The sequence below is a fragment of the Suillus discolor genome, assembly GCF_016758755.1.
Source record: "Suillus discolor strain FC423 chromosome Unknown F5147scaffold_3, whole genome shotgun sequence".
Classification (NCBI taxonomy): Eukaryota; Fungi; Basidiomycota; class Agaricomycetes; order Boletales; family Suillaceae; genus Suillus; species Suillus discolor.
In genome coordinates, this window is record NW_024541250.1 from 1,263,070 (window position 1) to 1,288,596 (window position 25,527).

Consider the following 25,527-nt stretch of genomic DNA (forward strand, 5'->3'; position numbering starts at 1 on the left):
AAAGTTATTTCGCCCCGGACCTTTCGCAATGGGGGGGTTATCAGATGGAACTGAGCTCATCTGTGACGGCGGGTGTGGATGACAAAAGTGATGCTGGGTTGCCTCTGCTGCCCGTGATCGCTGATGTCGAGATGTCTCGCGATGTGCGTTTTACTATGTAGAGCTTCGTCGTGCCATAGTAATGTACAATGTGCATGCCAACCTGTAGCTGATACTCTCAATTCCCAACTTTCTGGTTGAGTTTTGTCGACTTGGGATTGTTATCAACTTGTGTGATTACGTGATCCACGTACGTGAAGTACTCCGAGGAGATCGCAATGCCAAGCTAACACCGTACGTAAGTTCAAATGTCAATATCTCTACCCCTGCATCAACTACCCACTTCCCAGCGCCGACTCCTGGCAATGGCAGACACAGGAAAAGTTCATCGCCGCAGATCATCAAACTTCATAATAACCCATGACACAACAAGCTGTAGTGTCGCGATGCGATAGGCATTACGCATCTGTCATTCCAATCCTGCACACATTTGTATCGTCATGGTGCACTCGGAAGCCACCGAATCCAGAGACTTTATCACTCATAACGCACCCCGACGGCCCACTGTCAAACAATAGTGACCTTTCTAAAAGCCATCTGGTGAGCGTTTTCATTCAAACATATAATGATATTAATTTCGTCAAGAAAATTTTACATTGGCAGTACATACTACCTTGCATAACTGAACTGGATGCGCTTCAAGTTGCAGACAGGTACTCAAATATGTAAGTGCAATGAATGGACCATTGGTGGTCTGGTTTCTCATCCACCCTCCTTGCTAGGTCTCCTACTACTGATGCACACTGTCCAAAGGGTAGCTGGACTCAACTTCACTCAATGTCTAATTGACATCGTGACGAATGCGAACGCTACACAAAGTTTCGCTGGTTTACTCGATGGCAACGGATATCCCGTATCTAATGTTTCTGATGCGACAGCGATAAGCTACTCGCTGTGCACCTCAGTCTGTGGGACCGGACGGGAACCTTTTCAGTGGCCCGTATTTTCGCAAGATTTCAGTACATGGTTACTGCCAAATCTTGCACTGATCTCGCAGCTCCCTTTTGGGGCACAGTACAGGCTCGACAATCTCATGTCTGCTGTGTTAACTGTTGGGTCACCGGTACTCGCTGGTTACTCTTTATTCATCACCCTCCTCAATTCTCGCTGGATCAACCGCCGATTTAATCAATCGGTGGACTATCCCAATTCAGATTTCGCAGTCTCTATCTTGAGCAGCCTTCAGCAAGTTCCGCTAAGACTCCATCCCGGTCGTTTCCCCTCTCTTATCGTCCTGCCTGAAAATGGCTGCTGGTGGAAATGGTTCTCTGAATTTGTGGACTACACACACACATGGTCAATCGCATCCGCGACCTCCGTCGCCTGGGTCGTTGTCGCCTATATCATGAATGTAATCAACTCACCAGCAGATGTCTATACAAGTTCTCATTCCGACGGCGACGCCACTGGTTCACTGTGGCTGTGGTTGATCCCAATAGTCGTTGGATGGTTGCAACTCTCCCCCAAATGTGATTTTCGTCGCTTACAAGCGGCTTATAGCCATGCAGACAAGCATGCACACATAGGGCCAGCAGGTGCTCATATGGGAACGCCAAGTGCATCCGCCCGAAGAGCTTTAACAATAACTGCTCGGGAGAAGGATGTGATGTCTCCAGACGAGCTCCTTACCCCTCCAGTGTTTAATTACTCACGTTCGTTGCGATGGGCATCAACAGCTGACACTGTCTTCCTGATGTTCGAGATGGCATCAGAGAAGGCTCAAAACCGCATTCCCGTTACTTTGGGGAGTGATTGGGTTGAGTCCGACACCTCTGATACCATCCACCCCAGCAATCGATGTGGGTCACCCAGGGATATCGTCGCGTACTGCACTGAGCCCCACGGTGTACGTCGCAGCCATTGGGCACCCGGTGTGTTCACAAGAATGGCCATCGCTTCGTGTGCTTCGCTTGTATTACAGTGGGGAACGGTCGGGGCAGCGTTCATGATGGCATGGTTCACCCCTACTACAGTGCGTTTTCCCGACATACGTGATAAGTGGTCGAGTTGACTAACTTCAGGCAGCGCATGGGGTGTCGATCTCTGAGTTACCTCCTTTTTGGAGTCACATCGACCTTAATTTGGATGCTGCTCCTGATGTCTAGTATCCTCGCGCACTACTCTGCGGGTTATTCCCATCGAAGGGTACTGTCTGCTCGCGTTGCTTTGGTGCTGTCGCACTGGCTGCGATGGGCGGGCAAAGCATTAGCAGTTGCAAACTCCATATGGCTGGTGTTGGCGTGCGCTTTCGTGTATTCCAGCTTCTACAATACATGCTTCTGCAACTCTAGCGTGGTCAGTAGGGGAGAGGCCGCATACAATGTGATCATCGAAACCGCAGCCCAAGCTGCAGAGCTTAGGGTTGCCTGGATCGGTGGTCTTATCGTGGCATGTACCTCATCGTTATTCTTCCTTGGTCTCATGAACCTTTTATTGGATACAGTTCTGTCGTAGGAACATTTCTTGTGCGCAGATTGTGTACTTTATTTCCTATTTTTCTTGATTTGTTTAATGGAAGGGCTAGTTGAAGGGGATCTTGTCCGACGTTGCATGTCATGATGGTGTGATGTTCGTACCGCACATGAACGTTAACTGTGTTGCATCATCCTCAGCTGTCTGAGTCGCGGTGCTAGCCCAGAAACCTCCTGGACCCTCGTAGTGCCTGTCGTCGTCATGATGTTTGTTAGCCCTGGTGTTATCATGATGCACAGCATAGTACTCGATTCCCGCTTGAGCAACCATCCTTCTATCAGATTGACCAGAGCTCGCACGGTCGTACCTGGCTCAGAATGGAAGCCACTTGTGAATAACCAATCAAACTTCAAGCCTGAAGCTTTCAGGTTAGCAAACATACACTGTCATTCCCTCACCCTTACAGGTTGACTAACGCCACGAGGCTCATCGTCTGGCCCATCAGGAAACGTGTCTTATGCTTTAAAAGTCTACCTGATACGTACCAGAATCTTGGTCAATGTACAATTCAAGTGAAAAATGAATTCACTTTCTCATGTTGGACATTGGAGGTACCCAGTCGGAGTGTAAAGTGGCAGCCATGCTGAGAACGCGAGAACTCTTAGACCATGCTGATAGTATATTTCATACGGGACTACATCAGGACAACTTGGATTACAGTCTGCTCGGCAAGACCAACATTAAAAGTCATTGTGCACTCACATACATATGATACTGAAATTTCTAGTATAAAGTCTCGAGTAGAGACGTATTCGCATCTCAGTTCTGATATAGAGACTGAGATATTCTAAGTATATTATCGTTTTTGGTACGTTCCAGTCAAAACGTCGCCCCGCTCCTATCAATCACCACAAAAAATTCCCTTGAAAAGTGCCTCTCACGAGAGGGGTACCAGAGACCCAGCACCAGAACCAGCATAGATGCAGTTCATCTTCACATCCGGCAGTGGGTGATCACTTGTCCCTTTTCAAAAGTGTCAATGCATCATCATCGTGAGTATACAAGCACCCTACCAGCATGACAGTACGGAAATCCATCCTCCTTGTGTCCCCACCACATGACAGGCGACCACTCGTCCACAAGGTCAGCGAGCGTCTGGAGGTGGCCGTATGCAGCCGGCTGGGGACCGGACGGTCGGCGTAGTGCGACGAAAGTGAAGAAACAGGCAAATATAAAGAGCGCAATGCATAAGTTCCAGATCTACAAATATGTGTGAGAATGTTGTAACGATTTACATGGGCAGGAAGTGCGTACTTGGGCAGTGTACATGGCTATCGGAATGAAGTCTAGGGTCTCGTTAGCGGCGGAGATATATATGCCAAATGAAAGCCCAAACATCCAGTCTGTGATCGTCAAGGATAGTGTTCAATGACACTGACAAAAATACTAGGCGTGAATGACTCACGCAGGAAGGGCTTCGCGATGAAAAGTATGAAACAGATTGGATGATTAAAAATCGACTCCAGTGGGTTCATTGCCACTCTGAGTCCTTTGCTTCTGGTAGCGCATCTCCACTGTCTTTCATCTCGGATGACATTCGCGATGAGCTCCGAGCAGTGTAGCCCAAGCGTCAACGGTCCCTGGAGAAATACAATGTTGACATAGAGCAGAATCCCCACCTCAAGATTGGAACCTGGCATCAAATACACGATGGCATTGGACCGCTCGCTCCGAAAGAACGACCACGTTTGTAGGGTCAGCGGATAGGTACTAAATGCAAATCGAGAGCTGGTAGGGAAGCGGTCCCAGACATACATGACGAGTGCGGCCCATCCAGCGCATGCTGCAACGATGACCCAAAGAGAAATGACAACTTTCCGGATGCTAGGGTGAGCATGCCACGCAGAGGGCTGTGTTTCTGGTGGCTTCATTGGGCCTCCATACGTGTCTATGTCAGACACACGACGCATGCACCGGAAAGTAGTGGGGGTCAATTGTGCGTGGTGTACTAGTGCGGCGGTCAAGTCGAAAGGTGAGGAGCTCCACGTCAAGGCTTTGACAGCCCACATCCCTGACAATGCGATAATCACCTGGAGGAGGAGTGCGACACCCAGAATGAGGAGAGGTATCCCCGCGATGGCAATACCCTCATCAACTGTTTGGAATGTTTCCGAGTTATTTTGGTCCAGACATACGACGACCGAGGCTGAGCTGTAGGATATAATGAGGAGGACAGCCGCGATGCCGTTAAGCAGGGCGCCGTTGGGGTTATACCATCCACGAGCTGCGGTGAGAAGGCGCAGATTGGTGTTGAAACGAAGCCGAGACTCTGAGGCTAGCGCAGAGCGCAATGAGACGCCGTGTACGAAGCCTATGGACTCGGTACATAACATGACGATTAAGTCAAGTATCAGGGTCAATATCCCCTGCAATGCACCTTTATCAACATTAACCAGGTTGAACAGCCTGGTTACTCCTAGGATGCCATGATTGGCGAAAGTGATAACACCTGCAATGATGAATAAGCAGCTAAAGATAATTGAACATGCCACTCCGACAAGGGCATTTCTGCGACACGTCAGACCGTGGTAGTAGAAATCGGCTGTAGTATCAGCAGTGGACTTTGCTTCAGATATTATCGAGTCAAAGCCCTGGTGACCCGAGAGTGTGTTAGATGCAAGAAGGCTGAAAGGATGCGAATTTTCTTCTGTCAGTTCGGAAGAATCTGCCATAATGATGGGAGGCAGAGACAGGGAGGCCAGCGCATTATAGACAGGCAAATTAAGTATATTTCACTACGACCATGATCTCTGGTGCAGGGTGACTTCGAGCAGTTGTTACAACGTTGATTTACATCGCATTGCAATTAGTGATTAGCATCATGATCGGGCCTGGCTTGGCCTGAAAGCACTGCCCTGGACCTAGCTTTAAAGGCTTACATACCATATTTCGAGCCTAAGCCGTGAGCCCAAGCCAGCCCAAAGCGGTGGCTTGAGCAAAACCAGCTATACAAAAGACACCCAAAAGTTAGTATATAATGTTTTTTTATCGCACTGCAGTGTATTACTGAAAGTGAACATGTCAGGATGGCGATCATCGAGAGCCAGTCAAGTCTACCCTCCTTGCAATGTACTGACACATCTTCACTCTCACTCAACTCAATGATTTCGCCAGTCTGTGTTTCAGCGCGCAGGACGAAACCTGCGATAAACTGTCAAGATGGATACCAGAACAGCAGTTGGGACAGGTCTTGATATAAGCTTTGAAATTAAAAATGACAACACCTGGCGGAGTCGGAAACTGGGGCTTCAGGGCAGCGGCAAAGCCCGCCACCTAGTACTTTGCTCACAGGAACTCACACTTGTCCTCGCCATGGAGATACATTTCAAGGACCCGGCCCTATACCATAGCAGCGCTCAATTTGTACATTTCGGTAGTAATGTTATTGTCCATAGGGCTGGACATACTTATCAGCTCAGCCTCATTCCTCGGTCAGACGACATGCTCCCGGGCGTGCGCTCACTTGGACAGTCCCTGTCAAACGGTCGCATCATTCACTGAGGGTCGAGCGATTCATCCGATGAATCGCTCGACCCTCCGAGTCAACGACATGAAGTAATGAGGATTGTCAACTCATACAAAGATGACTTCGATATGTTTAAGTGTTTTTGATACCGAGTCGACGGCCGGGTGGAAACGCGGATGTTCAGTAGTTCCACACAAAATTACCAATACTATGACCTTGGCTGGCAATCTGCTGGCATTGCAGATATGCACATCTGTTTGAAGGCATAACCACGCACTAGCAAGAATTTCAAAGAACAATATTCAGCACATAAAAGCCAGCCATCTTCCTACACTCTCCCTGGGAATTATTATCACAAATCATTAATGCGTTTCTTCTCTGCAATTGTCCTCGCCGTCGTTGCTGCAGTAGCATCATCGATCTCTGCCATGCCCGCTGACGCGGCTGGCGCCAAAGATTGTCCCAGGTTTTGCTTTTTTGACTCGCAATGCGCGGCCTGCCCTACTGGACTTTGTGTGAGTAACAGTAGTTTTCCTGGACTTGATAACATGATTCACCTGCATGGCAGATCTATTTTATATGTTTAGTGAGTCGTGCTTCTGGGCACATTGGTGCAGTATGGCTGTTGGCACTGGCTCAAACGCGCGAGTTATTAGTGATATGTAGAATTGATCAACGCGCATCAGGAAGACATCAGCCCACTTACAGGGCCAGCTCTTTGCAATGAAGACATTAAGTTATGGTGCTGCCAGATATCCAAGTTGCAGGTGAATACCACAAACTGGTCATAATACCGGACAGTAAACAGGTGCATAGTACATGGAGTAATAGCTCGAGACAGCAAGCTACCGTTGATCATCGCATTTGACCTTTTTTCTGATATGGAACTAGAATGATACTGTTTAGTAGGCTCCTTCACCCGTGCAAATGATACCTCACCTGAAACGTGTTTTTCTGCATCGTAATCTACGTACTTACTTGATATGAAACTTGAAGCTTGAGAGTTTAGCACCTCAGGCCTCAAGTTTGAGGCGCCAGGCTCTTACATGGCTGTTGGCTGTTGAACGTTAACGTTGAACTAGGGTCTTGATTGACTCCGAGTCAGACTTGGATCTTATCAGCTAGCCTCCGTGGGAATCTGTACTTAAGCTTCACTCAGACTGTGACAAGTCTGTCCTGTCCCCGACTCCAGAAGTTATCCTCAGCGACGGTCTGCTTTGCTGTATTCGTAAACCTACAAAGATGTTTGGGTGGCTGTTTCACCTCGGCTTAGATGCATTCATTATCAGTGCATTCCTCGCTGGCATAAGACGCTCAACAGGCCTCACGTACGTCTACCATGCTGCTGGTCATGATGCTGACCCTCATTCCACTACAGACCTGCACTATCTCAAGTTCCAAACAAGGACATTCGCCGTGAGTCCAAATTCCGTGACCTGAATTGAGAACACTTGTTCACGCGTAGTTCTCGACTAGAACTGTTGCGGTCGTATCTTGAAGTCGGTCTGTAAACTGTCCCACCCCATCAACTATTTCATTTACTCATGTGTTTTAGGTGAATACGTATTCGACTTTGCAGTCGTTGTATTCGGAGTACGTGGTGGACAATCTATCGTCATATCTCACACTGCACGTCACTGACAACCACGTATAACAGCGCTCCAGTTCTTTCGAGAGGAGGCATTGAGTTTCCCAATTCCCATTTGTGTTCCTTCTGCCAATTCGTGACAACGGACCGCACTCACAGCTTTGTAATATTTTATTCCGATGACACATAATTTGCTTACAGCCTTAAGCTTAATGAGCAGGTTGCAGTAAAATTGTGTGCTTGCGCGACCAGTTCCACTTAATATTATACACGTTCATCCGAGGAAGTTAAATACGAAGAAGTGCAGCACAATGGAGCCAAGGGCAAAGTCTGCAAATGCCCTGTGCCGAGAATGAGGATCTATGACAGACATAAGAAAGGATACGCATACCTTTCAGGCGAGACTTCCTTGAATTCAGATCTGTTTTCGGGGTTGACTTGTGCGCGGAGGGATGCGGTCAGAACGAACTGGCCTACTGAACTTGCAAACCTGTGAAGGCATTCAATACATGCCTGACATGCTAACCAGTAAACTCACCCGGCAAGGAATGCATTGAAAGGAAAGTTCGTGACAAGTACGCAATACACGAACTGTAGCACCCCGCTAAGCACAGTGAACGCCAAGAAAGCGTCGATGAACTTGAGGCGGTCGGGGGTCTGATCAAGATATGATTTCCACAACGTTGAAACTGCCACATAGGTTTCTGACGACGCAGGTGAGGGTTTTGAGGATGACTTTGGGCCAGCCATGTTGAACGAGTGACGGCTAACAAACTGCTTTACTTGAAAGTGACGACGACGTGGAGGAAACAGTCTCGTCCAAACCAAGAAGGCCGGCAACTTGAAAAGACCCCGACCCGCCCGTCACGTTCAAAAAATAAGTCTTTCACTAACTTGCACGTCTCGTCCAAGGCCGAACTACCCTCTACTTAATTTGTAGTCGCCATTCTTTGTCATGAGCAGTGCTGGTCTGTGTCGAGCATCGTCCTCTCTTACCGGTGCATTGTCTGCATGGAAGAGCACGAAATATCCAAGGCAACTTTGGGGTGCACGGAGACACCTACACTCTCGGATAGAACTCGACTACAAGGTCGATGAGGGCCTTGCAAACTTTATGTCGCCAAGGACGCTTAAAATGGTTTCTGAGGAGTATCAGCAAGGTTTGCTCGACCGGTTGAACGAGATGTTTCCTGGTAAGTGTGGTTTTGTGAGCAATTTGCTTATAACTTACGCATGTACAGATGCTGCTGACCAGCGAAAGAGCGTCACACAACTCGTGATCGACACTGCTAGCTCTGGAAAAGACGCCCTTGGCTTCTCCTATGCAAGTCACGCCCTCAACAATTCGTTCTTTCTCAACTGCCTTGTGTGTCCAACTCCCCCATCTAGTTATTTCACCATACTAATTTACTTGACAGCGACCTCCAAAAAAAGATGAAAACTACGAAGATAAGATTCACAATCTTCTCATAGCCCCATCCATCCGCACCCAATTCGGTAGCTTGCCGCATTTCATCAACAACTTTTCTTCCGCCGCCAGAGGAATGTCGGGGTCAGGATACATCTGGCTTATTACGGACGCTGTAGGCAACCTTGCCATTCAGCCCACCTTCGCTGCTGGCACGCTTCTTGTTCGCTCGCGTGCGTGCACGGAAAACCCTGCGGGTCGTCATGAGGTGCTTCACGAGGGCAGGTTCCGCGACGGCCCACAACTAACGCACTTGAACACGGGGCTAGGCAGCACACCGACATCACCCACGTCAGGCATGTCTCAGGGCCCTGCGCCACTGCATCCTTCTGCCCCCGTACGAACACTGCACTCATCACCGCGTGGCCACCCAGATGGCGCGCGTTCTTTCTACGATGATGAGCCCGCAGATCGGGGGATTGATTCCTCCGCGAGGAGCCTACGTAATTTGGGCGAAAAGATTTACCCTCTGTTTTGTGTCAGCATTCACGAGCATTGCTGGCTTCTCGACCATGGAGTGTGGGGCAAGGAGAAATATATGAGGGAGTTCTGGAGCGTGCTTAACTGGGAAACGGTTAACGAACGGTACCTGACATTCACCAGTGCGAAAGTTGACCCTCAGCCATTCCGAAAGTAGATGGATGGAGCTGCAGAAATTTACGGTGTTTTGGCATAATTCACTGCTCAGTCTACTTAGATCTATAACATCCATACTTATACCGTTCGTTTTAAACTTTTCCGCGTAGCGGAATGCTATTGATCTGATCATGATTCATAAACTCAAGTTGGCAGGTCGTCGCATCTTGGGGAAGCCTTGAATAGACTATCTTGAAATGAAGTATCCAAATTCATGCACCAATACGATATACTTTGAATATTCTACCAGTACGTGCATACATCAATCTGGTGTGACTCGTCATTCAAGCAAGGCGTATGCGCGGCTCTCCTGAGATGCAATTTCTGATTTGAAATGTTTGGGAGTACATACAACTTCAAAATTTCAACTAAATATACTTTATAGATACCTGAATCTACCTCTCTCTCGGGATGGAAAATCGAGTGGTTCGGACAAGATAATAGTACATGAGGTGCAGCAAAGTGTTTGACGCGTATTTCAGAGTAGCCTTGAGTTTGAACACTCCGGGTTCACTTGAGAAACTTTCTGACCTTCCGTTCATTCTTCTTCATATTAGTAAGCGATACTGTCTTCCTCGATCTCCTTAATGCGGTTGTACCCATATTCTGCTACACACGCGCGGCCTGAGAGTGGGACGCGGAGAGAGCATCATCAGCGTCAGGGAAGCAACAGATAAGACGAGAACACGCACTCGCTGAGAGCGGGACGTCGCCAGAGCACCATCAGCGTCGGGTAAGTGATGCATTAGACGAGAGGATGCACCAACTGAAAACGGAATGCGACCAGACCACCATCAGCGTTGGGCAAGTGACCCAAAAGACGATAACACGCACATTCTGAGAGGGGAATGCGGCCAGAGCACCTCTAGTGTTCGGGTTACGAAGTGTGACAGCTACAGTTAACTTCATTGCAGTGGGTCCCATGGGATCCTGCAGTTTCCGCAGAATTGACAACACTTTTTCACGGATATCGTGTTGACTTTGCATTTAAGATGACCACTAATAAAGCAGAATCGTAAATGCATGTAAACGATGTTGAGGAAGTAGAACAAAACTGAATAATGGTCGATTTTCAATGGAGCATCTGGCGATAGCTTGTGTGACGGATGCATATTCGAGACGATGTTTTTGCGACCTTGTCAGCTGGGCAGAGGTCTCTTGCAGAATCCTAAGTACATTCAATACAGGGTGACTTCAATAACACATCAAGAAGGCATATACCTAATCATCGAATCCCTCCGACATTGTTCAAAGCGATCCTGGGCGGTCGGGACGTTGCACAGATGTGAGCTTAGTTGATAAAGTCGTGTCCTCAGGTGATCTAGGTCCGCCTTATTCTGACTACTCTGTGACAGCCTTTGAATCAAGATACATCCTGTGAATAAATAAGCTCTCACATGTATGGCTTGAAGGATTGACAATAATCCACTAATAGCAGCTTGCATCGGAGGACCGGCAGCTGGAATTGCAACTGTCATACCCTGGACGAGAGGTAAAAATGTCTGAGCCATATCAGAAGCTGTGCGGGCAAAGGAATAGAGACGGGAGGATCTGGTAGAGGAAATATTGATGGAGACTTCGAGACCTGGATCCCTCGTCACAGAACCAGGGTGCACTGGCGATGAATTCGAATGGGGAGTGGGTGAAGGAACGAGACACTCGTTGAGGATGTCTGTAGCGATAGAGTAATCGCCGTCGTGATAGTGGGTGGTTGTTGAACTGCGTTGTGTATGTCTGTCCTTTGCGAGGTACCTCGACCGACTCGGAACTGCGAATCCTTTGGGCAGATCCAAATCTTTGAAAAAAAATTGGATCAAAGCCTTGACCGAAAAAGAGGGCATATGCATCAGAGGGACTGTAAGACGTATGGGGGCGAAGAAGGAATCGGGACAAGGTAGCTGTGTACAACACAGCCCATGCCAATTTATCTTGAGATTTAGTAGATAATGGGTGCGCGATCCTCGACGGAAGCTGTAGAGGTAAAAACGACAACGGCGGATTACAAGTCACGCATCAGGCAAATTGAAATAGATTGTAAATACGCAGCACAACATGCTATGCGTGCTGGTGCATCACCTGCAGCAGCGTTATGCCAGTGCATCGTGGGAATCCATTTTGCCTAACTTAAGCGGAGTACTAACCCATCATGCATGCATCAAGGACTAGAGACCACCATACATATTAACTAACTACACAATTTCTTCCCAGACGGGCGCACTCAGGTACCAGTCTATCCCGTGGCGATGTGACCCCATTTCTACATGACTTTCCTCTGTGACCACTTGGGTATCGTGTTTACTACCAGAACACCTCCGTGGGCTTTTAATCCCATTGTGATGATGGCACGCCTCGCACGAATAACCCAGTGGCCTGTCGGGACGCTAGATGACTGTACCTCGCTAGCACTGCTGCCCGTGCCTCTCCGGTGCCTCTTCACGATACTGTGTCCTATGGATCGGGCCTACGCAAGTTCCACCTCTTGTGACATCTTCTGTGTCACCAAGAACCTTCGCCTGCCTCCTTTGCTGTGCTCCACACATTTGCCCTGTGGGCAGCCACAGACTCAGCACCTGATTACCCCATACATGAGCCATGTTACAGCCCTTTGAGCCTGTCTCAGTCTCCGTTGTTAGGAAATACCTGGCCGCTGTCTGAGCTTGGCACAGAGCTGGCCCTTGCCATCGTCCCATGGATGACCACGAACACATCATGGAGAACATATACACCACCCGTTGCAAGTCCATTCAATCACCCTCGTCATGCTCACTCTACTGAAAAGCACTTTCTGCCTCAATGAACCCTTCGACACTTGTGTCCGGGAAATGGCCTGCTGCACCTTTAGCATGATGCGTTTTTGTGAAATCTCAGTCAACTCCCTCTCCGACTTCACTCCTACCCGTCACCTCACCCATCGGGACTGATTTACTTAGTCAAGCCTATGCACGCCTGGACCTGCATACAGCATGAGCTGGTGAAACAGTCTGTATCCCTAACATTACAAGGTATTATCTGCCCACTCGGCGCACTGCACAACCTTGCGCGAGCTATCCTTGCACTAGCCTCTGACCCTTTATTCTTCTGGCGAGATTCTCACGCGCAGATATGATCAATGGTGCTTGCCGCACACTCCCACGGATCAATGGCATTCTGGTCACTCGTGGTTGGGGCACTACCTTCGGACATTCCTTCAGCATTGGTGGCGCTTCTTTCGACCTGTCCCAGAAAGTAGACTCTGAATCGTTCGCATGGCTGGGCGTTGGCGCTCACTGGCTTACGAAGCATACAACCGGACATTTGGATAAGTGGCGTTTGGCCATCTCGCAGCCTTTGACGGCCATATTGTTTGAGCTGCGGCACTTAGGTTAGGTTTGTTGCCGGTCAATTCGCTAACCGCGGAAATTTTTGCACGTGGATAGCGGCTTCCACACTTGTCACTTGTGTCCCTCCTAGAGTCGACGCTTCAGGCATAGCCCAACCCACCTAGTCGCACCGCACGAGACCTCGAGCATCAGACGAAGCTGGACAGATATGCTCTTGTTGGCGTGGTGTCTACGGGTATGATCAACTGCTGTTGCATCACTGCAAGTACCGTCACGTAGCCACTCACGGAGTCTGCAGTAGCTGTCATGAATATACAGCCCTCAGCATGGTGTGCTCACCCTAGCATCCGGAAAGTTATATTTTGTCTTTTGGGGTCATCGTGGTATATGCTGGATCGGCCGCGCTCGCGATGTACATCTGAGACAAGAACAGTAAATTCTACAACCTCGACCCGTCCCCGCTCACCGTACTGGTGTGGACGTTCGTGTCCAGCTCGCAGTCCAATTTCATATGGTATACCGTTCCGGGTGTCAGTGAAGATGTGAGTGGACCAAATCGGGGCCTCAATGTGCAGAGGTGGATTCTGGCCTTTGTCAATGTGGCGGTTGTCCGGGGACCGTCAACACTTGCACTGCATTACTTAGAGCTTGTCGCGAATGTCGTTCGAGATGAAAGACGATGGAGAAACGCAGCCAGGAGGGGAGGACTTCGAACGACGACAACCAGCTGGAGCAGGTTTTGCCGGAACTATTCATGTTATCAAACGAGATTATTAGCGATCTAGACTGGATACTCGGGCTTTCATTCTTTTGAGATAACGTGGTCGACGATGAATCGATTGGAGATATATACATTCAAGACAGGTTCTAATTCTGGGATTCCAATAAATTCATCCTAAACTATCCGTTATGAAGTTCTGCCATCCAGGCGCAACCAATCTTCCAAAGCAGAACTTCCAAGTTTTTCGCGCAATGATATTTTCAGTGTATTAAAGCAAGCTTCGTCTGCCTCAGTAGCTCAGAGTCCCTTTTACAAGATTGTATCACTTCGCATAAATCATGCATTTCTCCTTCCTCGTAGTCGTTACTGCCTTAGCGGCATGTATGTCTGTCGCTGCACAGTGCAAGCCCTTTTTAAAGACCTGCGACACGAACAGTACTTGATTGCTGCAGTCATAACCGTGCTGCGGTGGTGGTGAGTATGAGTAGTTTGTTTTGCATCCAGGATTCAACCCCGTTGCTCACCACCCCTTGCTGTCAATAGCGTGGTGGTCAAAAGGTCTGCAGCTAAGACTGCTTACCGATGGCTGGCAACCTGTCTATGAGCACACCTGGACGGTGAATCGTATTTCTGCTTTAGCATTAGTGCTGTACTGATGGTACAATATCTAGTTCGTTGCTGACTTGGTCAATGTAGCAAGTTGTTCCTGGAGTCTGGACAATTTTCCCTGCTTCATAGGCAATGGAAGCGCCTTTGAATTCGTGACTTGAAATTGACTAACTTGAAGAGACGTGAGGAGCGATTTCAAGCCTTGATTTGTGCTTCGTCATTCGCTTGCAATGAGTATCATCAATATTCATTAATATTGCCGAAGTCTGCATTACGTGCATACCGGCTGTAGAACCGCGTGTGCCTCGAGTGGATGGCGAATATTAACACACGAATTGAGCAGGTCATGGACAGTACAGTTGCTGCTCGACCAGATGCAATTTTAGAAAACAGGATGTGTATCGTCGAATACTCGGATGCATGTATTATTGTAATAGTCTGTTCTTGTCCTGCTCGCCTTTGGGTTCTAGGTTGTTCGAGAATGCGTCAACAATGCTCGAGTGGAGTGCACACTTTAGCCAAAGTGGAGCATTAGAGGGGCTCGATTGAGCGCGTACATGGGCATGGCGTGCACGCAAACTGCTTGTGCAGGATCAAGCGCTCCATCCTTGCAATATGTAGATGAGTTCGAGCGAGTCGAAAACATTTTGTTACCGAAGAAGTCTGGCGTGCGCATCGCCGGCGTCAATGACCTAAAAGGAATTGGAAAGTAAATATGTGCAAGTACTTATATGACCATCACGAATGGATGTCTTGATGGTCTTGATGCAGTCGGTGCGATTCCCACTCTTGTCTTGGTCGTCGACTGGGTAAAGTTCTCCTCTCTCAAGTGGGGAGATTTGATACACAATCATGGCAAACAACTGCAGGGAAATTATAGTCTACAATACAGCACGGTATTGTAACAGCTTCTGCAACGTTCTTACCGTGTTATCCTTCTCTTCCTTGACGATGTTTGAGAACGATTTGAACCCGGGAGCACCAGCATCTCCTGGAATAAATGAGCAGGCTTCCCCGTAATCTAAAATGAAAAGCGCACGTTGCAGTTGAAAGGCTGCACTCTCGCTTGTAGTGATGTATCCACCACTCTGTCGAATCCGCGCCAGGGCAAAGGGGATCTCTTCTTTATTACAGCTAGAGACACCATCTGCTATCACGTGGACATTATATCCTGCCTCGATAAAATCCAGAGCAGATTGCAACACGCAGACATGTGACTGGATGGACCGATTTCACTAATGAACCAATTGTCGTACAGTAAACTAACCTCGATGCCAAAAAGCACCACAGATTTTATCTGTGGGCGTTCATGGAGTAGGGCCTTCACTTCCGGCGTCGCCATGGAAAAGAGCCCTTTCTCGATGGTAGCAAGGAGAAGGGGCCCCAGGGAAGGTAAATCGATATCGGGGATGGTATTCCCAAGGGCTTTCCTTTTGGATGGTTTCATTTCGAAGAGGAAGGACGAGGATGGGCCCACCTTTGGGGTTCTGTTCCGTGACGACCACGGGGATATCCAACACCTTGTATATATCCATGTACTAGCAGTAAAGGCGTGATAGGGAGTTGATCTTACCTTTGCTATCTTGAGAATCTTACTGATCGCCAATACAAGCTCGTCAAAGCCGAAGATGGCATTCTCTGATTCGGAATGACACGACAGTCAATTTGTGCTGTTCACAGTGGATCCAGAAGCAAGCGTACTGAACCGTGTTTGCACGTCGCAGAGGAAGAATACAGTCTCCTCTGGTACAAGCTTTGCAACCGTGGGCATAGTGATACAGATAGGTGAAAGCTGTGCGTTAGTGAACAAATGGACTGTTCATATACTTTATCGCAACCGTGACATACTTAAGCTCATGTGAGCGGGATTTGCCGAACCCGGTCCTCTTCATCAATTTGCTTTGGTGTCCCTCTTCATAAAAATGTTTGCTCGTCAGTTGTCGTACTCTAGGCAACGTCTTTCTCGTCCTGCTCGTCTTTATTCAACTCCCACAAAGACAGCAAATGCGCCTGTCACCGCATTCGCCCAAGTCCCTCTCCCCCATCCGGATTATCCTTCCCTGTTGGCTCAGAGGGAAGTACCAGCAAACCACCTTGTAGCTATGAATGGCTTTCTGAAGCGCAGAACCCCGTACACAATCCTGCCAACCCCCCTTCCAGATGACCGTGCTTCAGCTTTGAACAGCTTCTACTTCACTGATTCTCCAACTCAGGACCAGCTCGCTGTCATGGATGCATGTTTGCATAACCTGTATGACGTTCCCCGTGCAAAGCAGATCTTCGAGCAGCTTAGAACCACAAAGTCTCATGAACCCTTGCTCGAGTCTCGCATATACAATTCTTTTTTGGAGGCCTATATCCACATGGCATTTGTCAAGGAGCCCGAGGATAGAACTTTGTGGGTCGAGGATGCGTGTCACCTTTACGACCTCATGGAAAAGGGTACAGATAGAGTCCACCCGACCGCGTCTACATATGCTATCATGCTGTTAGCGTGGAGACGGTACGCTTCATTAATCTCCTTACCTTATTACTCTAATCACTTTTTCTAGATTTAATCCTGAGTCTGACACGCCCGTCCATCTCTCCGACCTGCCCAACCCGACAACCCTCCTTAGCAACCTCATAGAGCGAGACATTTCACCTACTGCTGTCGTCGCCGATCGCGTTTTGGCATCGTCAGAAGAAGCCTCAGAGATCATAAAACTCCTCTCCAAATCTGCAGTAGATCTCAATCATCCTCGTATATTGGCTGAACTTGGTCAGGCAGAATTCCTTGGGAGTCATGTCCCAGACCCATTGGAGGGCGTCCCGGAGGTCAAGCCTGTCCTACGACTCGCTGTACGTATTGCATGATTTCGTTTTCATCTCGCTCACATCTCCTTAGACACCCTCCGAAGAAACCTTGGATGAAAACGGGAATGTAATACCTGCGCAGTCTGAGGAAGAAGTTCCTTTCAACCTCGATAACCTCCGCAAACACTTGGCTCAGGTTACCCTTGCACGACGCGTCCTCCCAGAAGACCTCGCTTCCCGACAGAAACTGCTAGAAGAATCAGTTTACGACGTTGCAGTAGAGCGCCTCCGTCACGAAGCCAAACTTTTTGACGAGCTAGGTTTAGGCAATCGCGAACTTCATCATGCAGATTTACAAAAGTGGATGTGGGACTGGCATCAAAAGCTCAAAACGCGTCTCGAGGCAGAAATAAAAGAGATCATCGTTGCGGAGGCAAAAATATGTAAGCATATACGCGCTTGTCAGACATTTGTATTAACCGCCAGCTAGCTACAAGCAATCAAGTTCAACGAATGGGCCCCTTCCTCTCCCTTGTTAAGCCCGAGAAACTTTCCCTTATCACTATCCTTGAGATCATGCGCCTCCAAGGCAGCGGCGGTGTCTCAGATGGGATGAAAACTGCCCGGGCGCTCCTCACCGTCGGGCGCGCTGTCGAGAATGAGTACAAAGCTGAGATGTGCAAGCGCAACCATATCGCCATCCCTTCCCATGCACGCCCAGGCGAGTTCACTGGTTATTTCACGGGCCTCGGGTACAAGGACTTGCATGCGCGCCGGATGACGGCTGCAAAGTACATGGAGGACAGTGAGGAGTGGACATCAGAGTGGACGCAGGTACTTAGGGTGCGCGTTGGGAGTATCCTCGTAGATTGTCTGATGGATTCCGCGACGATTGAGCGGACTGCTGTTGATAAGCGCACCAACGAGGAGATGTAAGTTTGCTTGTCTCTTGTATGTTGCATCAGTTGAAAACTCTCCGCAGTAAAGAGAATCAACCAGCGTTCTATCATGCGTATGAATATGTGCGCGGGCAGAAACTCGGTGTCATTCGGTTAAATCCTGTGGTTTCGGAACGTATCGCAAAAGACGGCTTGCGCGAGACGCTTCACCCGCGTCATCTGCCCATGCTCGTCAAGCCCAAGCCTTGGCTCAACCACGACCGGGGTGGATATCTCTACAATCGATGTGAGTATACCCGCCAGCCTTTATCAACGGCTCGCTAACATTGTTAATTCACTAGCTGCCGCTATGCGTTTCAAAGACTGCCAAGAACAGCAAACCTACCTGGAACATGCAACCTCACTCGGTAATGTGGAGCTCGTGTACGCAGGACTCGACGTTCTCGGTAGCACACCTTGGAAGATCAACCGGAACATTTTCGACATCGTACTCAAAGTCTGGAATTCTGGTGAACGGCTGTGCAAGATCCCCCCAGCAGCATACGACCAGCCAGAGCCAGAAAAGCCCCTGAACATGAATACGGATATCAAAGCCAAGAGCGTGTACGGGGCGCGTCTCAAGGCGTTCATGCAGGACAAAGCGAACAATCATTCTGACCGGTGTAGCGTCAACTATAAGATCGAGATTGCACGCGCTGTAAGTTTTCATCCTATTCTTTCGCGCTAGCAATCTGATAAAATACAAGTTTCTGGGTGATACGATGTACCTTCCTCACAACCTCGATTTCCGGGGACGCGCGTACCCTATTCCTCCACATTTCAACCACATTGGTGATGACCTCAGTCGTGGGCTGCTTATGTTCGGTGAAGCGCAGCCCCTCGGCGAACAAGGCTTGCGGTGGCTCAAAATTCACCTTGCAAACTTGTATGGGTTCGACAAGGGGAACTTTGACGAGCGCGTCAAGTTCGTGATGGATCATCTTGAGGATGTGTATGATAGCGCTGAAAAGCCTCTCGACGTGCGTCTCCACCTTCTTATCATGGTACCTTGGTGCTGATGTGCCGAACAGGGTAACAGGTGGTGGACGAAAGCTGATGATCCGTGGCAATGTCTCGCAACATGCATGGAACTGCACGCAGCGCTCGAATCAGGCGATCCACACGCATACATGTCGTCCCTGCCGGTGCATCAGGACGGGACGTGCAACGGGCTACAGCATTACGCCGCTCTTGGTGGTGATGTTAAAGGTGCTGCGCAAGTCAATCTGAGCGTGACCGACCGACCGTCAGACGTGTACACGTACGTTGCGAACATGGTGGAGAAGGTGCTCGAGGAAGATTTGAAAAATGGCGACAAGTACGCGGCTATGCTTTCTGGTCGGGTTTCGAGAAAAGTGGTCAAGCAAACTGTGAGTGATTGTTTGGTTGGTTGATTTGGGAGTTATGAACTGATGTGGACAAAAGGTGATGACTACTGTGTATGGGGTGACTTATATCGGCGCTCGCGAGCAGATTGAGAGGCAGCTTAAGGATAGGAAGGATATTCCAGAGGAAGAGTGTTGGGGTGCTAGTGCATACCTCGCTAAGAGGGTGTGTATTCTCTCCCATTCGACAGCCTTAGACTTACTTGTCTATTTAAAGGTGCTCGTTTGCATCGGTGATCTGTTCTCGGGAGCTAAAGCCATTCAAACCTGGCTGAACCTCTGTGCCCGTCTGATCTCCAAGTCTATCCCAGCCGAGCGCGTCCCAGACGCATTGCAAGCTCCCAAAGGACGCAAGAAGAACGGTTCTTCGCTCCCCAAGAACCGCATCAGGAAAGAACAGATGTCGTCCGTCGTGTGGACGACGCCCCTTGGCCTGCCCATTATACAACCCTACCGTAAGACGAAGCGCAAGCAGGTCATGACGTCCATTCAGAGCGTGTTCATCTCTGACCCTAATGCACCTGCTGAGGTGAACGCTGTCAAGCAGGCGTCTGCGTTCCCGCCCAACTTCATTCATAGTCTCGATGCTACTCATATGATGTTGACCGCTCTTGAGTGTCGCGTAGGTTCCGTTGGCTTTGGACTTTTTTATGATTGATGAGCATGTTTATAGACCCAGGGCCTAACGTTTGCGTCTGTGCATGATTCCTATTGGACACACGCTAGCAGCATCGACAAGATGTCTGAAATCATCCGAGACACGTTCATTGCGTTGCATTCTTCTGATGTACTTGAGAAATTGGCCACAGAGTTCCGGACTCGATATGCATCCCACAAGATTCCCCCTGACATCGCTTCGCAGCGGAAGCTCTTGAAGAACCTCCAAGCTGCAGGCGTGCGCATTGTAGCTTCGTCTGAACAGGCAAATGCGCTCCGTTTAGGCGGGTTTGACAACATCATGGATGTTTCAGACGAAGAAGCCGGATCCATTGCCCAGATTTCAAAGAAAACGGAGACTGAGGCTCCGAAGCCCACGCAGACTGAGACTCCAAAGCCCAAAACAGGAAAACGTGGTCGACCCATGAAAAATGTGGTCATGATCGAATGCGCCCAAAATGATGTGTCGGCAGTTATGGACCACGAGGAAGGTGATGATGACTGTGCGGGCGAGGACGACGTTGATTCGATTCTGGTGGATAAATTCGTTGATTTGAGCGCTATACTTCCGCCTTTACCGAAGAAAGGGGACTTCGATGTGGAAACGATCAAGCAGTCGCAATACTTTTTCTCGTAAGTCTGTGCGTCCATGGATACATTTAGCTGTTCTTGTTTTCGATCCTGCATCTTTCATCACGCCGCAATACGTACACCTCGCATTTGCATATCTATCACAATTATTTTTCTTATCTTATATGTCACATAGAAGCTTACTTAGTAGAATACTTAATAGAGATTATTCACCTCTCATGATGCATGGCATGTTATAGTGCGCTCACTCAAATTAATTTCGAAATATGGATTCTACTTAATATTTGCGTTGTGCGTGTCGTATCATCAAGGTAACCATCTGCTTGCAGGGTAGGCATGCAAGAACAAAAGACCGCAGTTGTGAGCTGGTTGGTTGTGTGGTTCGGTGACTTCGGTTCCAGTAAGAAATTAATGAAGCGCGCATTAGGGGCGCGTGTTAGTTTCCGCATTTGGAAAGACACTTTGCAGCTTTGCATGCTGTTAGCTGCGATGGGGACCAGGACAATTAACATTACTAGCTCACGGTTGCTCAACGCGCATGGCCCCATACGGCGATCTAGAGGGTATACAGGGTCGTCCCACGAGCACATTTAATTCACAGGTATTGCAGGGTGGCGAAGCGGAGTTTGAAACGCGAACATAGTGGTGGAAATTGGTTCAAGTTGGGGTTTGCTGCTCGCCATCATTAACAGCCTCGACGCTTGCCATTCCGACGTCTTAAGCGTACGGCTCCTTACCTTCTTTTAAACCACACAGTCTCTTCAAGTTACACTCCTTCCGACGTTATTATGGACCAAACTTTCGACGTTTCTGACAAACTTCAAGAATCCAGTATGGCAGCCAAACAGAGGGTTAGTAGGCTTCTGGTCGCTTTGACTTATGCTCATACTTGCGTCCAGTTTGAATCGTTCAAGATGGGTGGTGGTGCTCCAGCCAATAGTTTAAACAATTACATTCCAAAGCATTCACATGGACGATCTCGCTCTCGCAACAGTTCAATCTCTTCTCTTGCAACATTATCTATTTCTGCTTCTGCACCTTCATTCCCCTCTCCAGTTGAATTTTCTTTCAATAATGCACCTTCAAACGTACTTCCTCCAAAGCGCCCAAATTCCCATCACAGACGTCGTTCCTCTGTATCAACTCGCCGCGAGTCGGCAGAGCTTATGGGCGTGTCCCTTCCTGACCTTCCAGCAGCTAATTCAGATGATAACATAAATCTTGGCGACAGGGATTCTATTCGTCGCAGGGCACTCTGGGCTCTTGAGGGAAAGCCTGACCTTGCTTTCTCCAAGGTCGAAATTCCTGACATCACGTCACACAATTTGTCAAAGTCTTTTGACTTCCGTGAGTTTTACGTCGTTTGATCCCCACAGTCTATATTTACAAATGGCATGTAGCAACCAAGCCGTCTTTCCCTCCTGGTACTGGTATCAGTGGGCATGGTATTAGTAGCCTCATGAACAAGCGCGATTCATTCGGCAAACTGTTTACTTCTACTTCTAACTCCAAAGATCAGCTTCAAACACTAGTTGAAGAGGAAGAAGAAGAGGAAGAGGAATCCCAAGAAGAACGTCCCGCTCAAGTTGCCGAGGTTGTCGAGGAATCTACGGACGCTCCCGCTGTCCCACTCGTTACTCCAGCCTCTACAGTGACAAAATCTGTTTCACGTCACCGTCCTGCCAGCCTTAATCTCAGGCCCCTCTCTCTCGTTTCTGGAAATGCTGTCAGTTGCACACCCGGAAATCTACCCACGCCCACTCTTACGCCGCATCATCCGCCCAATGGTCTGAGATCTCTCGCCTTGACATCCGGCTCTGACACCTCGTTCACGAACGCCAAACTCACGAAAGGAAGCACGGATCTCCACTCCACCACTGTCACGCCATCTTCTTCCGGTTCCTTCAGTCTCGCTTCACATCGTTCTTTTTCATCCGAAAGCTCTGACATCAGCAGGAAACGCAGCAGCATTTCATACAAACGCTCCGTTACTTCCATTCCCCGTGACATGGGTGTTTTGCCCACACCTGATTCAACCCCCACCGACCGCCGGTTTTCAGAGTTAAACGATGTCGAATTCGTCGCAGAACAGTCCCTTGCCACAGCCGAGCAACATTTTTTATTTAGATCACACAATGTGCTCCTGGCTCGCATAATGGATCTTGAGCGCACGCTACGTTCGCGATCAATGTCCCGATCGCGTCCTCTTTCCATGGCTTCAGAGGCTTCGGCAGCATCATCTGAGCCGAGCGACGAGATGCTGCAGCTGATTTCAGATCTTAAGGCTGAACGTGACGAGCTGAAGAGAGACGTAGATGGATGGCGCATGCGCGTAGCTGATGCAGATAAACAAGCCGGCGTCCTGGCAAGGCGAGTTGAGGCTGAGAGAAGAGAAGCCTGGGTGGCTCGCTCGCGGCTTGGTCTACTGGAAGTCGAGAAGCGTAGCCTGGACAAGGCCCTCGGTAATTTGAATGCCGAACTCCAGCAATCGATAAGCCTGAGCGAGCAGTTTAAGAAGGAATGTGATAGTATGAGGGAGGAACTGGACAGGTTGCGTGCTCGTCTCCGAGATGCTGACAACGCAGTAAATGAAGTCATCCGCCTTCGCGCCGCACTCGAACAAGAGAGGACCAGGCGCGCCGAGCTAGAGAAAGTTCTCGACGACGCCGGATTGCTCAATACTCCCACCATTCCACTTTTTGTTGGTGGGCAGGACGAAAGTTCAGTACCTAGTCGGTCTTATGACATCCGTCCCCGTGGACTTGGCTTCCAGTCCATCGACTCTGACGGTTCTTCGACCGATGTCGAGTCTGTCGACCACAGCTTTACCAAGGCTGAATTGACTCTCGATGCTGTCACAGAGGAGGATGAGGATGAGTACCAGGACAGCTGCGACTTTTCTGACGAGGAGGATGAGTTGGCCGGTTACGAAGATGCAGAAGACTCTGACATCAGTTTCCAGAGTCCAGATGGCTCATCCATCGGCTCCGCGGACGAACTCGACCTCATGCCAGTCTCAGTCCTGAACGAGGCTACAAACCGACTCAACTCATTGCCCAAACCAGCTCCGTCGAGGTCTTTGCATTCTCGACACAATTCACTGTCTAAGACGTGGACATTCCCCAGGGGCCAGCCTCTCACTGTCAAGCGTGATGTTGATGAGGTTGACCGATTCTTTGGATGCCTCGATGACGTTGAAAACTCCCCTCCATTTGGTTCTGAGGAGATGGGCAAAGCGATGTTCACGTCGACATTCGGTCTTTCCTACGATGATGACGATGAGCTGCCACCTTTTATCATCCCTTCAGACGTTGGCACTGTTGTTGATTCGACGTCGAGGACCCTTGATATTGTGCCGGAAGAAGACGAAGATGACGAAGGCGATGCTGATGACGAGAATGACGGCGAACTCCATGGCGAAGAAGTTGAGGGCGGGATCCGTTTCACATTCAACCCTCCGCCAACTGTCTGCGGTCCTCCTCCTGTCATCTGCATCACACCTCCAACTGATTCTGAGTCGGTATCTGCTGCGAGAAAACCTGTCCTTATCTATGAGCCTTTTGATGATGAGGAAGATGATGCTTCTCCCTTCACTTTCCCTCAGCGCAGGGTACAGGAGCCGATCACTCCACCGTCCTCTTCACCACCGACTTCGGAGAGCAGCAGCCGTCCATTAAGCCGGACAAGTAGCTCTCCATCGTCAATTCCTCGTGCAACTTCACTGCGCTCATTCATGCCACTCACACCGCCCTCTTCAGCTACACCGCCCAGAAGCACGAGTGATCGTTTTAATGCACAGGCAGACTGTCCGACGACATCATTTGTTACCCCTCCGTCACGGCGCGGCGGGACCACCCCATCCTTCATTCCTCACCCAGTCTCGCCATCGCCATCGAAGATTTTCAGCCCTTCAAAATCCCGCGTTCCTGTTCCGCTGATGCGTTACAAGGGTGCTACAAATGGTTCGGCATTTACGCCTCACCTCAGATCATCCATGAGTGGGTTCTAACTTTTTCTCTTTGTTTTTCACAGTCAACGGTGCAACTCTCAGATACCACGGCACCCCTGAGAAGATAGCAGAAGCGAAATCAGATTCCTCCGACACTTGTGAATACCTTGATCAATACGTCTCGACTTCATCTTTATCGTCAATTATGCCTTCACCGCTTGCGGCACGATTTTCATTCCAGACATTGTCAAATTTTATTCCCCTCTCGTGGACGCCGGGTGCGGCTACGATTGCGTCGTGCACTGTACCTGGGACCTCGGACTCGACTGATGATATTGCAGAGGCAGCATCATCATTTTCCAGTGCCTGTCCTGGTATACGACGCTCGATTGAAAGGAAATTTGTTTCTAGGGATCAGCAGTTGGAGAAGCTGAGGAATCGACTGGGCAATAACCATATTAACGGCATAGGACGCTGTCTCGCGGTCGCTCCTTGCGGTGCTGGCAAGGGTGCCAATATTTTCTTGTGAACAACCCTGCTAGTATGTTGCCCGATATATGCTTGTCCTAGCCCATGCCTTTTTCTTTTCTATGTCCCCCCTACTCCTTACCCCTACATCTCCGATTGACGTGTCACATACTCTCACATCCCCGTCATTTTTCTTTGTCGTGTTATGACTGCCCGGAGGGGCAGGTCATGTTATCCTGTGCCAATATTGTTGTTTTTGTATTATATTATTACGTACCTTCTAAGAACGTCTGAGGACTGTCCTCATTCATGCTCATATTTTTTATGCATTTCTTGGGTCTCATTGAGCGATCGAATGATTGTG

The 25,527-nt window shown here is 49.1% G+C and overlaps 12 protein-coding genes across 12 annotated transcripts; 8 read left to right on the forward strand and 4 right to left on the reverse strand.

Annotated features, from left to right (window-relative positions):
• Nucleotides 1-371: 371 nt before the first annotated feature.
• Nucleotides 372-2,838, forward strand: F5147DRAFT_668337 (uncharacterized protein). Its single transcript, XM_041435344.1, is given in 5 exon segments — nt 372-639; nt 685-764; nt 822-2,071; nt 2,125-2,654; nt 2,666-2,838. 3 exon segments carry the CDS (start codon nt 731-733, stop codon nt 2,551-2,553), a joined length of 1,713 nt encoding a protein of 570 aa, XP_041299233.1. The 5' UTR covers nt 372-639; nt 685-730; the 3' UTR covers nt 2,554-2,654; nt 2,666-2,838.
• A 371-nt stretch (nt 2,839-3,209) lies between these two features.
• F5147DRAFT_603343 (uncharacterized protein) lies at nt 3,210-5,318 on the reverse strand. The gene is made up of 4 exons (XM_041432276.1): nt 3,977-5,318; nt 3,826-3,914; nt 3,585-3,771; nt 3,210-3,534 (listed from the first exon to the last, which is right to left on the reverse strand). The coding sequence occupies exons 1-4, from the start codon at nt 5,241-5,243 to the stop codon at nt 3,449-3,451; spliced, it is 1,629 nt and encodes a 542-aa protein (XP_041299234.1). The 5' UTR covers nt 5,244-5,318; the 3' UTR covers nt 3,210-3,448.
• Nucleotides 5,319-6,393: 1,075 nt separating this feature from the next.
• Nucleotides 6,394-7,152, forward strand: F5147DRAFT_668349 (uncharacterized protein). The gene is made up of 3 exons (XM_041435346.1): nt 6,394-6,541; nt 6,595-6,924; nt 6,977-7,152. Exons 1-2 carry the CDS (start codon nt 6,403-6,405, stop codon nt 6,762-6,764), a joined length of 309 nt encoding a protein of 102 aa, XP_041299235.1. The 5' UTR covers nt 6,394-6,402; the 3' UTR covers nt 6,765-6,924; nt 6,977-7,152.
• Nucleotides 7,153-7,833, forward strand: F5147DRAFT_668354 (DUF1748-domain-containing protein). Its single transcript, XM_041435347.1, has 5 exons — nt 7,153-7,365; nt 7,416-7,453; nt 7,514-7,540; nt 7,593-7,630; nt 7,695-7,833. Exons 1-5 carry the CDS (start codon nt 7,280-7,282, stop codon nt 7,722-7,724), a joined length of 219 nt encoding a protein of 72 aa, XP_041299236.1. The 5' UTR covers nt 7,153-7,279; the 3' UTR covers nt 7,725-7,833.
• Nucleotides 7,834-8,422, reverse strand: F5147DRAFT_626662 (DAD/Ost2). Its single transcript, XM_041432698.1, has 3 exons — nt 8,164-8,422; nt 8,017-8,115; nt 7,834-7,966 (listed from the first exon to the last, which is right to left on the reverse strand). The coding sequence occupies exons 1-3, from the start codon at nt 8,373-8,375 to the stop codon at nt 7,900-7,902; spliced, it is 378 nt and encodes a 125-aa protein (XP_041299237.1). The 5' UTR covers nt 8,376-8,422; the 3' UTR covers nt 7,834-7,899.
• F5147DRAFT_626665 (Manganese/iron superoxide dismutase) lies at nt 8,423-9,972 on the forward strand. The gene is made up of 3 exons (XM_041432699.1): nt 8,423-8,818; nt 8,867-8,991; nt 9,044-9,972. The coding sequence occupies exons 1-3, from the start codon at nt 8,581-8,583 to the stop codon at nt 9,728-9,730; spliced, it is 1,050 nt and encodes a 349-aa protein (XP_041299238.1). The 5' UTR covers nt 8,423-8,580; the 3' UTR covers nt 9,731-9,972.
• A 663-nt stretch (nt 9,973-10,635) lies between these two features.
• Nucleotides 10,636-11,748, reverse strand: F5147DRAFT_198522 (uncharacterized protein). Its single transcript, XM_041428538.1, has 2 exons — nt 10,951-11,748; nt 10,636-10,897 (listed from the first exon to the last, which is right to left on the reverse strand). The coding sequence occupies exons 1-2, from the start codon at nt 11,574-11,576 to the stop codon at nt 10,729-10,731; spliced, it is 795 nt and encodes a 264-aa protein (XP_041299239.1). The 5' UTR covers nt 11,577-11,748; the 3' UTR covers nt 10,636-10,728.
• A 1,005-nt stretch (nt 11,749-12,753) lies between these two features.
• F5147DRAFT_668365 (uncharacterized protein) lies at nt 12,754-13,468 on the forward strand. The gene has a single exon (XM_041435348.1). It carries the CDS (start codon nt 12,832-12,834, stop codon nt 13,093-13,095), a length of 264 nt encoding a protein of 87 aa, XP_041299240.1. The 5' UTR covers nt 12,754-12,831; the 3' UTR covers nt 13,096-13,468.
• Nucleotides 13,469-15,163: 1,695 nt separating this feature from the next.
• Nucleotides 15,164-16,192, reverse strand: F5147DRAFT_668368 (Isochorismatase-like protein). The gene is made up of 6 exons (XM_041435349.1): nt 16,081-16,192; nt 15,953-16,017; nt 15,857-15,899; nt 15,647-15,804; nt 15,419-15,596; nt 15,164-15,370 (listed from the first exon to the last, which is right to left on the reverse strand). The coding sequence occupies exons 1-6, from the start codon at nt 16,148-16,150 to the stop codon at nt 15,261-15,263; spliced, it is 624 nt and encodes a 207-aa protein (XP_041299241.1). The 5' UTR covers nt 16,151-16,192; the 3' UTR covers nt 15,164-15,260.
• A 124-nt stretch (nt 16,193-16,316) lies between these two features.
• F5147DRAFT_551991 (uncharacterized protein) lies at nt 16,317-16,679 on the forward strand (the record flags this gene model as incomplete). The annotated part of the gene is made up of 1 exon (XM_041430420.1): nt 16,317-16,679. A coding segment is annotated over one exon (363 nt), but the record flags the coding sequence as incomplete, so codon positions are not given.
• Nucleotides 16,680-16,811: 132 nt separating this feature from the next.
• F5147DRAFT_565537 (uncharacterized protein) lies at nt 16,812-20,792 on the forward strand (the record flags this gene model as incomplete). The annotated part of the gene is given in 12 exon segments (XM_041430758.1): nt 16,812-16,882; nt 16,932-17,224; nt 17,280-17,647; nt 17,662-18,107; nt 18,158-18,360; nt 18,416-18,771; nt 18,821-19,093; nt 19,145-19,483; nt 19,539-19,664; nt 19,716-20,120; nt 20,172-20,462; nt 20,529-20,792. 12 exon segments carry the CDS (start codon nt 16,812-16,814, stop codon nt 20,790-20,792), a joined length of 3,435 nt encoding a protein of 1,144 aa, XP_041299243.1.
• A 430-nt stretch (nt 20,793-21,222) lies between these two features.
• On the forward strand, nt 21,223-25,506 carry F5147DRAFT_668374 (uncharacterized protein). Its single transcript, XM_041435350.1, has 4 exons — nt 21,223-21,597; nt 21,646-22,093; nt 22,147-24,708; nt 24,779-25,506. Exons 1-4 carry the CDS (start codon nt 21,535-21,537, stop codon nt 25,222-25,224), a joined length of 3,519 nt encoding a protein of 1,172 aa, XP_041299244.1. The 5' UTR covers nt 21,223-21,534; the 3' UTR covers nt 25,225-25,506.
• Nucleotides 25,507-25,527: the final 21 nt, after the last annotated feature.